The sequence below is a fragment of the Dysidea avara genome, chromosome 3 (genome assembly GCF_963678975.1).
Source record: "Dysidea avara chromosome 3, odDysAvar1.4, whole genome shotgun sequence".
NCBI lineage: Eukaryota > Metazoa > Porifera > Demospongiae > Dictyoceratida > Dysideidae > Dysidea > Dysidea avara.
The window spans coordinates 24409270-24423020 of NC_089274.1; the positions used below are offsets into that span (position 1 = coordinate 24409270).

Here is a 13751-nt window from a genome sequence, read left to right on the forward strand (position 1 = left end):
TCAGGACATTTTTGTCAGTCCCAAGGGTGTCCTTAATGCACAGATTTCACTGTATGAGGAAAATTTTGGAATTCTAAGTTGGATTAGGGATCACAGAAAAGAAAGTAAGGGAACTAGAAAGGTTGCCATGTACTAGTGCTGACATTTAATCCCTAATTCAGTCACGGGTATAAGAATTAAATGTCTACTAGTATATCTGCAGGTGTACATAACCTTCCTTGTTTCCCAACTTTTTTCTGTGATCCTAATCGAATTTGAAATTCCTAATTTTTCCTTATACTTGTACAAATTGTAGTTTGCTCACATTTCAAGGTTTATGGCATTTTGTATTTTGTGTTGCTGTGTAGACACTGTACATGCCCGGCCATCACATAGTGATAGCCACCAGTTTGAAACCAGATAGCTGCAGCAGGTAATGTCTTCAATACCAAAATAAAGGCCAGGATGCTTAGTGTACAGAGGGCTTAATATTAGAGTATTATTGGGTAGATGCATGTTAAGGTTGAATGCAGCAGCACAAAAGTATTTTTGTTTCATAATTTAGGAGAGTCAGGTTGCTAAGCACTCCAAACACTTATAATGGCTATAAAAACATAATACAGAGATCCCTTGATGATGTGTGTTCATCCATATACATATTATATTGGTATGTATTAGTTTATAGTATGGTGGATCCTCACTTATCTGAACCTCAGTTATCAATTATCAGAATATCAAGGGTGACTGTTCTATTAGAATATTTCGTTGTGAGTGTGCTTGATAATTGAGTTGTTCTGATAGCTTTCAGCGGCACTTATTGACACTATGTCAATAGCCACTCTGTATGTTATATTCTAATCTGTTAGAATATTGCATTGGCTATTGTGAATTTTCTTTCATAGTTTCCTAGTCAAAGAGAATGAATAGGGAGAACCATAACACTTGTCCCTTTTCTCAGACTCCCAACATCACTCAATGATGCACGCATGGTCTACTGTAGTAAATATAGCCACTACACATGTAACTGTATTGGAGGAGAGTTTTCCATGCCGGATTCACAATTGTTGTTTTGCTCAGTCTTGTTTGATGTTATTTATCATATTTTTTGCTTTGACACTAACAACCTTGTTGTTGAGTGTTCCATTCCAGCAGTATGATTAAAAGGTTGTGATATACTTCTTAGTTATGTGCATGCCAATCTGTTAATATGCTCAACAATGATTTCACACTAAATTAGCAACAAAGTATTAGCCGCAAAGTGTTTATGCATAAAACATAGCAGTTTTATATAAGTTAGTCCCTCAACGAACATAAATTGCTACTGTTTGCTGAGTTTGAGTTGCTTTAGCAGAAACAACTGAAGGTAAATAGCAATCATGCCAGCGGCACTCTCCTGGTGAATCAAGACTGCCCCAAATTGTATCACAGTTTTGAAGGTAGTTATAAGGGCTGTGTTTATCAAATGCTAATCCTAATAAATTAGGATTTTTCGAATGGGTGGAAGGAGCTGGTAGTATCTCTATATTTCGAGTGCATTGATCGGCTATTTTTTTAAAGTCCACTAACACTCCACCAGTCCAGTCATGGTCTATATTATAGTTGAACACTCCTTTATATGCCCAGACAATGGTTCCTTTGTGGTAAGCTACAATCATTTGTTCTGTCGGATTGAAACGTTTCTTATTGGGTATATTACACCATCCACTAGCATAGGTAGCACAGGCCTTGTAGTAATCTGAGAAATAGTACATGTTAGTGGAGAGAGGTGATGTTTCCATGTATGAGTGTTGCCATACAAGTGTCCATCCTCCACCATCAGTTGTCATGTCACAGTACACCTAATAATAAGACAAGTTAAAGTGCTGTGGTGATTAAAGTGCTGTAGTGATTGTAACACGGACAATAAGTATGGCACACAGTGTGGTTGACAGACTAATAATATTAAAGCACAAGGAGTTTGTGGACTCTTGGAAAAACTGAGTATTGTTTTGCTCTAGCTTGAGACCACATCCAAGTACTACATTTTTATAGTGCCTAAGTGTATGTGTTCTATAGATGTGTATGTGTTCTATAGATGTGTATGTGTTCTATAGATGTGTATGTGTTCTATAGATGTGTATGTGCATACCTGTAGTCAGTGATTAATAATATTATGACTTGGAATACCATAGTGAGACAACATTCTACTATTCGTTCAATTCCTTGCCATTCATATGCCTGAACTACTACTGCACATCCATTTGGTTCTACATGGGGTACTTTGAGATAATAAGTCACTCTTTAGAGTTCCTATGGATACATATACATTAAATTGGCTAGGAGAAAACATCCTGACCGCCTGGCAGACTCCTGTAAGTGTTCGAGCATTAATGGGATGGCTGCAAGTTCGAGCTAGGCTGTCCAGGTCCAGTCATGGATTTTTTCTCCTTTCTCCACCTTTTCAAACATACTTTCTGTAACAACTTTAAACAGGTTGTAGGACCAGGTGTCCTATAGACCTTCACCTTAGATCCTTAGACCTACAGCACAAGAAGCCCTACAGCAGAAGCCTAGGTCTATAGGTGTAAGGTCTTAGGCTCTAAGGTCTATAGGACGCCTGCTCCTACAACCTGTTTAAAGTTGTTACAGAAAGTATGTTTGAAAAGGTGGAGAAAGGAGAAAAAATCCATGACTGGACCTGGGCAGCCTCAAACTTGCAGCCATCCCATTAGCGCTCGAATGCTTACAGAAGCCTACCAGGTGGTCAGGATGTTTCTCCTAATCAATTTCATGTATATGTATCCATAGGAACTCTAGATAGTGACTTATTATCCTAAAGTAAATAGCTGTGGCTACTATAACTTTCAACCAGCAAAACCCTGCGGCTACTATGCAAAGGCGGCTACCATATGAGGGCAGCCCCTGTGGGCCTGTGTGGCAGCAGCCCGCAGGTAACTATTAATGTCACTTCAGGTTTTTAAATATTCGAAGATGCCTATTACCAAGTGTCTAACTATTACCAAGACATTAAGACTAAGATCATTAATTTTGATTCAACTATGCAACTCCTAAATCATGCATAATTCATTAGAAATCCACTACCAGCGGAGTAAATTATGCATGCAATTGCTCCATTTTCATTTGTGACATGACTATGGACTTTAGGTCTTGGTATCCTTTTGTCAACCCCTCAGCTGTCATTTTAAGTACTGACTGATTGATACTTTATTACATTATGAGTACACCTTAGCCATATTTGTTGGAACTATATATTGAGGTGGTCTTATTACAGAGGTGCTCTTTGTCAAGAGATACCTGTTAATATGGGGTTTTGACCAGTTTTAGTTTTTCAGTTTTCAATTTAAGCTGTTTCCAACATCCCCGACAGCATGAATGGATTATGAAAATAACTGGTGAACACATGTCTACTGCAACATGTCTACTGTCCTCGGGCTATATATGTACAGATACTAAGGGTATGCATGTACCTGCTTGTCTTGTACCCAGTAGACTCCACTATTGGGCCGGTTAGTACAATCAGTTGCTAAAACTTCTCTGATATGTTTACATGAATCAGCACTGAGTGACTTGATATTTCCCAATGATGGCTCAATCCTATAAAGTTGAAATGTTGTTGCATGTTAAGCTATTTTTGCTTACCTGTAGGGAATCCATTCATCTGTTTTACATATCCAAATTAAATCATCTGAACTAAGATCAGCTTTGATTGCTCTTTCACTGGAGCTAGTACACTGTGAGCTCGGTGGAGAACTTTTCTGTGCGCAAAAGATTAATTCATATCAAGTATGACATGCTTGTTAAATAACTGATTGTATACCTTAACGACATTATGATGGACTACATCAGTAACATTGAAGTCTGTTGAAGGACTGTATTAAATTGAATAACATTCTCATCAAAGGTTTTATCTGCTATCTTGTAGACCTTACCTTGTACTTGATGTCAGTTGGCTGTTCACTGTAACAAACCCAATAATCCAAATGGTGGCAATAATCTTTTGCATTATGAAACAAGACAGCTTTACTCACACTGACAAGGAGGTAATACCAACCAAGTGTGGTACTATGAGTAGGAATTGTATTTATATGACTGTGCATGGTTCATTTGACAAACTATTGTATCATAACCACAAGTTGATGTATTACACGCATGACCAAAAACTATGTAAGGGAGATGGTGTAAAATATTGACTGTGGACTATGTACTGGACTGTGGACTGTGGACTGGACTATGGACTGAATAGCTAATGAAAATGTTTGAGTTCTTAAGAGTGCTCTGTACAGTTCATACTAGGCTTCCCAAAACATAGTCTGTTTTGCACTAAAAGAAATATTATTAGTCTGTGACATGTTGACGCATTTTAATACCTGTAAATTAGGTATCCCATAGCAACAAGCACACGGATCTTGCTATTTTACACCCTCTCACTTAAATTAGAACTACTCCGTCATTTTAATCCAATAGACATGAAATTTTCACGCAAGCTACTTTAGTAAATTTGCCAAAGAAGAGCGTTTGCCATTTTGAAATAGCAATTTCAGATGATGAATAACATAGAAGTAAAACAAGGATTTCTGGGACTGTCAACCCAAAAGATAAATATGTGATGATTGAGAAGCTAAAAGACAAAAAATAAAAATGCACAATGGTTTGTGCTGTTTAGCATAGTGTATCATAAAAGTATCAAGGCTCTTGTGTGTAAACTGTGGGACTAGTTCTAGTATAAAGGGAAAAACTGTAACTCATGTTCTAAAGCAAATTTAGCAGTTGGGTTTGGACTAAACTGTGTACTAGTGTTAGCTTATATCCAGTAAAAAAGTACAGGACATTTGCTAAAACCATTTGTAAGTTATAGTACAAATTAAATTTCATGGGAAGCCATATAATCGGACTGTACAGAGCACCCTTAACAAAGTATACTGATGAAAGCTGAAACTCCCACTGTATGGTTGAAACATGCAGACTGAACAAATACAATGACCACACTGTATTTTGTATGTGTTTTTGTGCATAGGTGTAAAACAAAAGTAACTGAATGCTACTACTATATAGCATGTATTTCAACCAGTAATAAACACAGTACCGTGCATGTACAGTTCTCCTTATCATAAACTTCCAAAACTTTCCAGCTAAATAACTCCAAATTTTCCTATAACACTCCCTTAGCAACCCATACATTTTTTGCATAATTTTTGATGGGCTATCGATTGGTGTAGTTTTAAAAAAAACCACCCGTTGCCACGTTATTCTATTTAATGCACACCTCACGCTATTATTGTTGAATGATAGAAACGTGTCTAAGTTCGCTCTACAGGTGATTGTTGTTTATTTGATGATTGTTATTGATGCCACCTAAGTCAAAAAGAAGTTTACAGCTGGGAGTAGCCAGAGCACACCGCCAGAAGAAATGTAAAACACAAGAATGCTCCTCCAAATCGAATGAAGGTATTTCTGAAGATAAAACAAGTTCTATTATTGAGGAACATATAACAGACCCTGCTCTTGAATTTTCTAGTACTTTAAACTCTAGTGACATGTCAGAAAATGAGACCACAGAAGTCAGTACTGTTTCAACTGAAAGCGTTGTGCCTGCAACTGGAGATCATAGTGAAACAGCTGAAGAGATTGTACCCACTTTCAGTGATTATGATTCCCAAGATGACGAAGACTACACTTCACCAGCTGAAACTGCAACAGCTAGAGGATGAATTAATCCATGGCCATGCAAAAGACTGGGTAAATTCACTTGACAGAGACGATCTAATGTCACTGTCTCTGTTGCTGCACTATCTAATAGTAAACATTTTAGGCCTTCAGCTAACGTTTGCTGCTAAAGTGATAGGTGATTTAGTTGGAAAAAGTGAACGAACTGTTCGTGAATGGAGGGGAACCTTTTTATGCAATGATGGATCATTTCCAGGTTCACTGCAAGGAAAGTACCAGCAGACTGGAGTCTTGGGACAAAATGAGGAGTTAAACAAGCATGTGAGAAAGTATGTCAGGGGAAAACGCTAATGTAAAAGGTAAACCCAACATGACCATTGCTTCATTTTGCCAGTGGGTAAATAACGAACTTTTACCCAATAGTGTGCTCGAGCCTGGATTTCCTCGCAAAATAAGTGTTGATACTGCAAGAAGATGGCTGCACCATCTTGATTTTAAAGTGTTAGATAGAAAGAAAGGTGTTTATATTGACAGCCACGAGAGAGAGGACGTAGTTGCTTGTCGTAAAAAGTTCATTCAGAAAATGGTATCAATTGGAATTATAAACAAAGATAATGCCCCCACACCTCAAGCTGCCCAGTGCCTACCAGAAGATTTAAGATGTCCACCTGAAGAGCAATTACAGAAAACTATTGTGTTATTCCATGATGAATCCATATTTTCAGCTAATGAAGACCAAGGGACACAATGGGGTGAAAAGGATAATTTTGCAATTAAGCCTAAAAGCAAAGGTTCCGGTATAATGGTATCAGACTTTATTGATGAGTTTAATGGTTACCTTCATCTTAGTGACACAGAATTTTCTCTGGCTGAACACACATATGGGAACAACATTAAAAAAGAAGCTCGTCAATTTTTGGAATATGGAGAGAGTCGAGAAGGTTATTGGACCTCAGACAAATTCCTCACTCAAATGGAACATGCAATAAAAATAGCTGATATTAAGTATCCGAAAGATGTAGGATATCGTGTGGTATGGGTATTTGACAACAGCAGTTGTCACAATGCCTATGCCGATGATGCATTAAATGCGAACAATATGAATGCCAAGCCTGGGGGAAAGCAGCCATGCTTACGTGACACAGAATGGGATGAGAGACCCCAGTGAATGGTCTTTAATATTGGTATTCCAAAGGGCCTTATTCAAGTACTAACTGAAAGAGGCAAATACAAAAAATCAATGAAACTTGAAAACATGAGGAAAGAAATCTCGACTCATCCTGACTTCATGAATGAAATGACCAAACTAGAACATTTTCTACATGATCGTGGACACATTTGCATCATGTTACCAAAGTTTCATTGCGAGCTTAACCCCATAGAAAGATGTTGGGGTCAAGCAAAGCGATATACACGAAGCTTTACAAATTACACTTTACCACGATTACGTACTAATGTTCCCAATGGACTTGATTCGGTGATGCTCGAGAATATCAAAAACTATTTCCGCAAGGTAAAGCAGTACATGTTTGCATACCTAGAAGGCTACACAGCAGGTCCAGACTTAGAAAAGAAAGTAAAAGTATACAAGGAAGTATATAAGTCACACCGAAAGATAGGTGTAAACAGCTGACAAAATCCATTTTTCCATGCATACATTATATCCCAAAGTAAACAATCTATCCTAAAACCCTTCTGTAATTTTATTCCATGATAATTGTATGTACTGTACAGTAAAAACTACTATGATAGCTATAAATATGTGTGGGTACATACATTTTTGGTAATAACCATATAATTGTTTATGGAAATTGAACTAAAGCAGCAATGAACAAAATGCTGTGTAGAAAGTTTTCATTACACATGATAATCACATAAAAGGTGCAAAAGGTATGGCATCAGTCACTATCAATAGGTACATACATTTTAAAGAAACATGGCAGTGAAATGAAGTTATCTACCACATTCTCATTAAAATCACTGAATTGCTTGTCACTGTTAGTGCACTGTAGAGCATAGATTGAGTAATGTTACCTGAAAAGTTCATTACAATTGCACTATGTATCACTGAGTTATGAATTTTAAAAATCGTGATACCATTTTGGAAGTTTATGGTAAGGAGAACTATAGGGAATTATCAGTATAAAATGCTGCTAAGAAGTATATAATGTGATGTTTGTACTATGACTTTGAATTCTGTAAATCTTGAAAGTTTAAGAAGTTTACAGAAACCAAACCACAAGTTAATGATTGAGATCACACTTTACAAGAATATTCATGATAATCAGAAAGCTACTAAATACATGCAATGGAGACACTGAATTAAAAGCAATGCTTTAAATTTTGTAAGTGAGGCGTACCATGTCTGGAGATTTAAAAAATGATGCAGGCCCTAATGTTGGCCAATGGCTGACTTTGAAATATGTGGACTATTTAGTATTTATTCACCACAAAGCAAATTATTCTTAGGTTCCTGAAGCATGCATAATCACCCCCAAACAGCATGCACAAACAACTACTGCTGCTTCCATTGCCATTTGGGATCTGTATATATGTTCTCTGTTGTACATAGATGGTCTATTTGAAGAGAGTAAAGTATCACAATGGCACCAGCAATACGTATATGTGTGCTCAAGTGTGCACTGATCTGAAGAATACCTGTTACTTGTGTAGTATAGTGTAGAGATATCACCATAATATAAAGGGGATTGTATCAGTGGCAGTGGGTAACTGTCCATGGAATCTTATGTGGTTGGGAGGACCACTGCAGTGGTGGATCTACAGTAGGTGTTCTAAAGGAGGTCTGTGCAACTCCAAAAATTGTAGTTTGAATTTGATTTGCCAGTGTTGTTTACTCTCCCCCCTCCCTCCCTATACACACACACTCACACACACAAAGAAAGCAAAGCCTTCAGCTGCATGGTCACGCCTACCCTGGATGGCTGTAAACCAGCACTGGGACATCTTTGTGCTACTCAGGTGCTAGGAGTCAGCACAGGAAAATCCTCTTGGGGCAGGACTAGTGACCCACAGGAGGCTGTATCATAAGTCCCATCTGGACCTTCACCTGCCGTGTGAGACATGGACAGTTGGGCATTTGCTTCCCCATCCAGTTAATACCAGGTACCCAATGATGTTACAGCTGGGTGGGCTGATTTCAGTTAACACCAGGCCACCAGGTCCCCATTTAAACAGCTGGGTAAACTGGAGCAATGTGCACACACACATATGCATGCTACACTACATGCATGCACACTGCACACACACATATACACACACACTACACTACAAGCATCTTTTCAACATTGTTTTGATTGTCAGTAGTATTCAGGGGCAAAAAAAGGTCACAGCCAGCTGACAATAGCTGCCCACCTCACCAGCTACGCATTTACAGCTGATAAAGTACATAAAAATCCTTACATAGTTTGCTACACACTGCTCTAATACTGTGACTGCTCTATTAGAGTATCTCGATCTTGGTGTGCTAAAAAGTTTTGGAGGGGGGTCAAGAGGCCCCTTTGACCCACGCCCCCATATCCGCCCCTGAGTATATATTGGCGTGCTGTATTAGCGTGGTTATTAGGATAGCTTTTTTTTGTGTGTGTGTTAGTGTGTTTAGGGGGCATCTCCAAACTGATTTTGGTACGCTTAACGTCATAATGACGTTTAGGGGGGAGGGGGGTTCAGCCCATGACGTTATTATTTTTATTAAAGCAGTTATAGTGTAAACAGCTATAGAGTGATGTGATTAAGCAGCTATACTTTTTGTAGACTATGTTTTCAGGTAAAGAATATAACGTTTTGTGCTTCTATTACCAATGCATTATTTTCATAGTGTGACGTTAGCGTCATTATGACGTTAGCGTCATTATGACGTTAGCGTCATTATGACGTTAAGCGTACCAAAATCAGTTTGGAGATGCCCCCTTATTAGACTAGTGTTTATATCTTCATTAGCCAGTTACATTAATTGGATGGAGAAATTCCTGGACATCATTGCTGAGCACATGGAGATACATTTAACCTTCTCTGATGATGTTATTAAGATACCCAGCTACATTGTCAATCATGGTGAGTGTGTAACCATCATGTTTAGTCTGTGTTACCACCTCTGTTATCCTTACCCCCGTACCACATGAATGTTACACAGGACTTCTATCACAACAACATCTAAGAATTGTATACAATACTAGCTATAGTATGTTCACGCTGAGCTGAATCCTGAAAAACAGCTAAAAATTAAAAGTGGATTTTTTCTCAACAGAGTTAACATTTCAGTCAACCAGATGATTGTTGGTAACAGCAAAGGTGTCGACAACAGACACATACGGTTTGACTCCATTACAAGTTCGGGAAAGGGCTATAATGGACACTGCAGTTAATATGGCTTCCCCATAGGAAATGTATTGCAAAAATTTTGATTGGCCATAAATATTATGTAACATTTGAACAAAAAGATTTTGAAATATTTTTAGCGGATCAAGCAGTATTACAAATGAGCCAAATTTCAAGATCGTGTGTAATTGCGTCCATGAGTTATTAAATGTGTTTGAGGATTCAGCTCAACGTGAACATACGTACTATATATGTATCAGTAAAGTAGTGCCACTGCCACTAAAAGCATCATCAAAATGTTTTACACAATGAAACATACCTTTATGAAAAGTCTCAGTGTATCTAACATCAAATCTGGCATTAAAACTAATTTTAGAAAGTCCTACAAAACTGGATTTTGGTTTGCCTATCTGCAGTTGAAAGGCCAGAGGCTATAAATGATGCATCATACCATACAACCACCATTTTACATCACCATAGTGTGAATGTGGGTTTTGACGGATGTCTGCTGTCTGCACCTTGCCTTTACCTTTCATCTCCAATCATGAAAGCGACCCAGCCAGATGCATGAAGTGACTGAATCCATAAGACAAATATTTCAGCACAAAAAGGATTGTACAGCGTGCACGTTTCATCCTTCTGTCAGCTTACACCATGTACAACCTCGCGTGCAATGGTGCACCACCAGTTTTTCGCCAAATTATAATCTTGCCAAGTGCAGTTTTATAGCAAATCACCAGATATTAGTTTCACCAATATTTATTGTTATACAGTATATAGGTGCACGCCTGAATAATGTAGTTATTGACTGTGGAAAAGTTTGTATTAATTATCATATGTGTGTGCATGTGCTGGTAAGTAAAACTGGTTTGTCATAATTTTGGCCTTGAAATGTTCTTACAATCAAAAATAGAGAAGATGTGAAATACAATTAAGCTGTAAACACTACAGTACTGGCAATAATATTGAAAAATTCAACATTTTACTGATATATATCAATATCCTGGAAGTAATGGTTAATCAAGACCAAAAGTGCCTTCAGTGTGATCTGAAATGTTTCTCATAAGCTACTAAAAAATTAAATGGGAACCATTTAATTTTTGCAGCATGCCTCCAACAGCTGAAGTGAAAAGCAAGCTTGTGTTGTTTGGGTATCACATGTAGAACTCTTATTGAATAAGTTCAGAGATGTGCTGCAAATTTATTTAAGTACTTTTCCTTTTCAGGTGTCACAGAATGATACAAAAATTTAATTGGAAACCACTATCGTACCCCTGAAACCAACTAAAATTTCATTGATGTACCTGCCAGCATCCATCTCAAACCAGTCTCATCTAACCTCCACACTCAAGGTCACCAAACGAATTCCAACAACCATTGACAAGAATAAGGAAGGTTCTATTTAGCTACACCCTTTTCAAATAAAATTAGAATTTTGTAAGTGATGATATTCACAATTGAACCAGTTCAAACAGAAACTAGCTGGATTAGACTATGACTGATCATTAACTGTAAAATTTAAAATTTAACCAATTGTTATCTACTTGCATTTTCTATTCTACTTAGATACACTGTAAGTATTAACTGCCAGTATAATTTTAAAATGAAGTAGGGATCCAAGCAATAAAAATTAGTGAAACAAGAGATGAATGATGGTATTACAGCATAGCTCGGTGGAAATCCCTACATTGCATGTTATAACAATTATTTTGTTCAATGCCAAAGTATGAATTTTCCCACCAAACTATGTTGTAATACCATCATTCATCTCTACTTTTTATTGCTTGCTTCGTTTTAAAATAATTTTTTTTTGTTATAACACAACTATACACACGTGACTGTTTTATTAGGGTGGCTGCTGTATTAGAATATATCGAGTTGGCCTTCAAAGGGCGTGACACTATTTCATGTTTTCACTTTGCTAGCATTATGAATACAGGTAGACTAATAGTAAGTAAATGGTTATTTGTTGTTAGAACTATTTCTGATGTCAATCATCTTTTTCAACCACTCAAGGAGTGTTTTAGACATACTTTTATTCCTGCTGTGCCAGGCCATTCACCACCTGGAGATCTAGAGAGAGAGAGTTGTTGGCTCTGCCTACCCGAGTTGGTGGCATGGGTATTATTAATCCAGTTAAACTGTGTTCTTTTAAATCCTCAGAAAAAGTTATCCAGCCATTACAGTCTCCCTTTTTGTCCCAGACAAATGCTAGTTGCGGTAGTGTTCGAGGTGTACAGTTTGTCATCAAGTCTGAAATCTTAAATGCAAAGTTCTCTCTACTTGAACTAAAGGAATTTGAAAAGATCAATTGGGTTAGCCTCTGAGAAAGCAGCTTCAAATTGGCTCACTGTTCTTCCTTTGCAAGAGCACAGTTTCACCTTGCACAAAATGGCCTTTCATGATACTGTTGCTCTTAGATACAGATGGGATCCTGCTAGGCTCCCTCAACATTGTGCTCGTGGAACAAAGTTCTCTGTCAAACATTCATTCTCATGCCCCAAGAGTGGTTTTCTGTCTATTTATCATAACAAGATATGTGACTTCACTGCCAGTTTACTTACCAAAGTCTGCCATTGAGCCCCACTTCCAACTGGCAAGCAGTTCATCCTTGCTTCATCAAGCACCAAAGATGGTGCTCATCTGGATATTACTGCAAATGGCTATTGGAGAGGGCGATGTGAGAATACATATGTTGATGTAAAAGTTTTCAACCCCCATGCTCCAACAAACCATCCTACCATCCTACTATATGTATTAATTATATGTAATATTTATATTTTTTTTGTCTCAAGATTTAGAAAGATACCAGGTATAATTGTGATCATGGTATTAGTGAAATGCTACAACTACTAGGATACCTGTTAAATTATTTGGGTAATAATAGAGCAGTCAGGTATATACTCTAATAGTGCAGTCAGGTATACTCTAATAGAACATGCATATAAATATCCATATGAAGTTTTTCAGACGTTCTAACAGTAAATGCAAAACTGAGCATGATCTTATACTGCTGTAGCCTTGGTGTGCAGTGTCTAAAAATATAGAACTCCAGTGATTTATCGGTTATGCAAAATGAATTCATGCTGTGCATATTTGTATAGTTGATTGTAAGTCATTCCATTTGTATCAGTTCATGGTTCCTATATCAGTGAGATAACTATCACTGTCTCTATGTGTTATGCTGTCTGTTCCCACTAGGTAGCTTTAGCTTTATTGAATAAAATATAGCAATGTGCTGAGTTTTGATTCATTAAAATATTGAAAGTCTCTGGGCTGCGCCCCCAGACCCCTACTTCTGGTAATTCAATACTGCAGCTGCTGTTGGAACCCCCTATCCAAAAATCCTGGCTACGTCCCTAATTTTGGAATATTCAATGTGCAAAATCTACCAAAATGGTGGCAAAATGGCGGCAAAATGGCTGGATCCCTGCATCAAACTCACTACATGCAAATCTGGAAACCCCCTGGGAAAAAGATATGCCCCTGTTTTGCCATACACTTTCTGACTATATTTCTTTTTGGATGAATGGAAACAGCTTCAATATTTTTATTGGATCAGTAACCTCTAAGCATACTTTAGAAATAAAAATTTCATCATTTAAAGCAACTGCAAGCTATCCATATAATTTTCTTGCATCGATATGTCATGACACTGTAAAAATAATAAGTATTGTAGCAAATACTGAAATTGAACGCCATTGCAAATTCTTTAGTGACGAAAATTTGCAGTGATGCTCACTCTTTGCCACAGTATTCATTACAGTGCATTA

General features: G+C 37.5%; 1 protein-coding gene across 1 annotated transcript; it reads right to left on the bottom strand.

Moving 5' to 3' along the window:
* Window positions 1–1162: 1162 nt before the first annotated feature.
* Window positions 1163–4048, bottom strand: LOC136250388 (uncharacterized). The gene is made up of 5 exons (XM_066042593.1): window positions 3909–4048; window positions 3797–3848; window positions 3619–3734; window positions 3447–3573; window positions 1163–1817 (listed from the first exon to the last, which is right to left on the bottom strand). The coding sequence occupies exons 1-5, from the start codon at window positions 3980–3982 to the stop codon at window positions 1281–1283; spliced, it is 906 nt and encodes a 301-aa protein (XP_065898665.1). The 5' UTR covers window positions 3983–4048; the 3' UTR covers window positions 1163–1280.
* Between the last annotated feature and the right edge of the window lie 9703 nt (window positions 4049–13751).

What these genes read in the sequence shown, in the direction of transcription:
- LOC136250388 (XM_066042593.1), bottom strand. Translation starts at nt 3,982, where the DNA reads ATGCAAAAGATTATTGCCACCATTTGGATTATTGGGTTTGTTACAGTG. An exon ending in CAACTGACATCAAGTACAAG is followed by an intron (nt 3,849 to 3,908) that starts GTAAGGTCTACA and finishes AATTTAATACAG; the next exon opens with TCCTTCAACAGACTTCAATG. An exon ending in TCCATCATAATGTCGTTAAG is followed by an intron (nt 3,735 to 3,796) that starts GTATACAATCAG and finishes TTTTGCGCACAG; the next exon opens with AAAAGTTCTCCACCGAGCTC.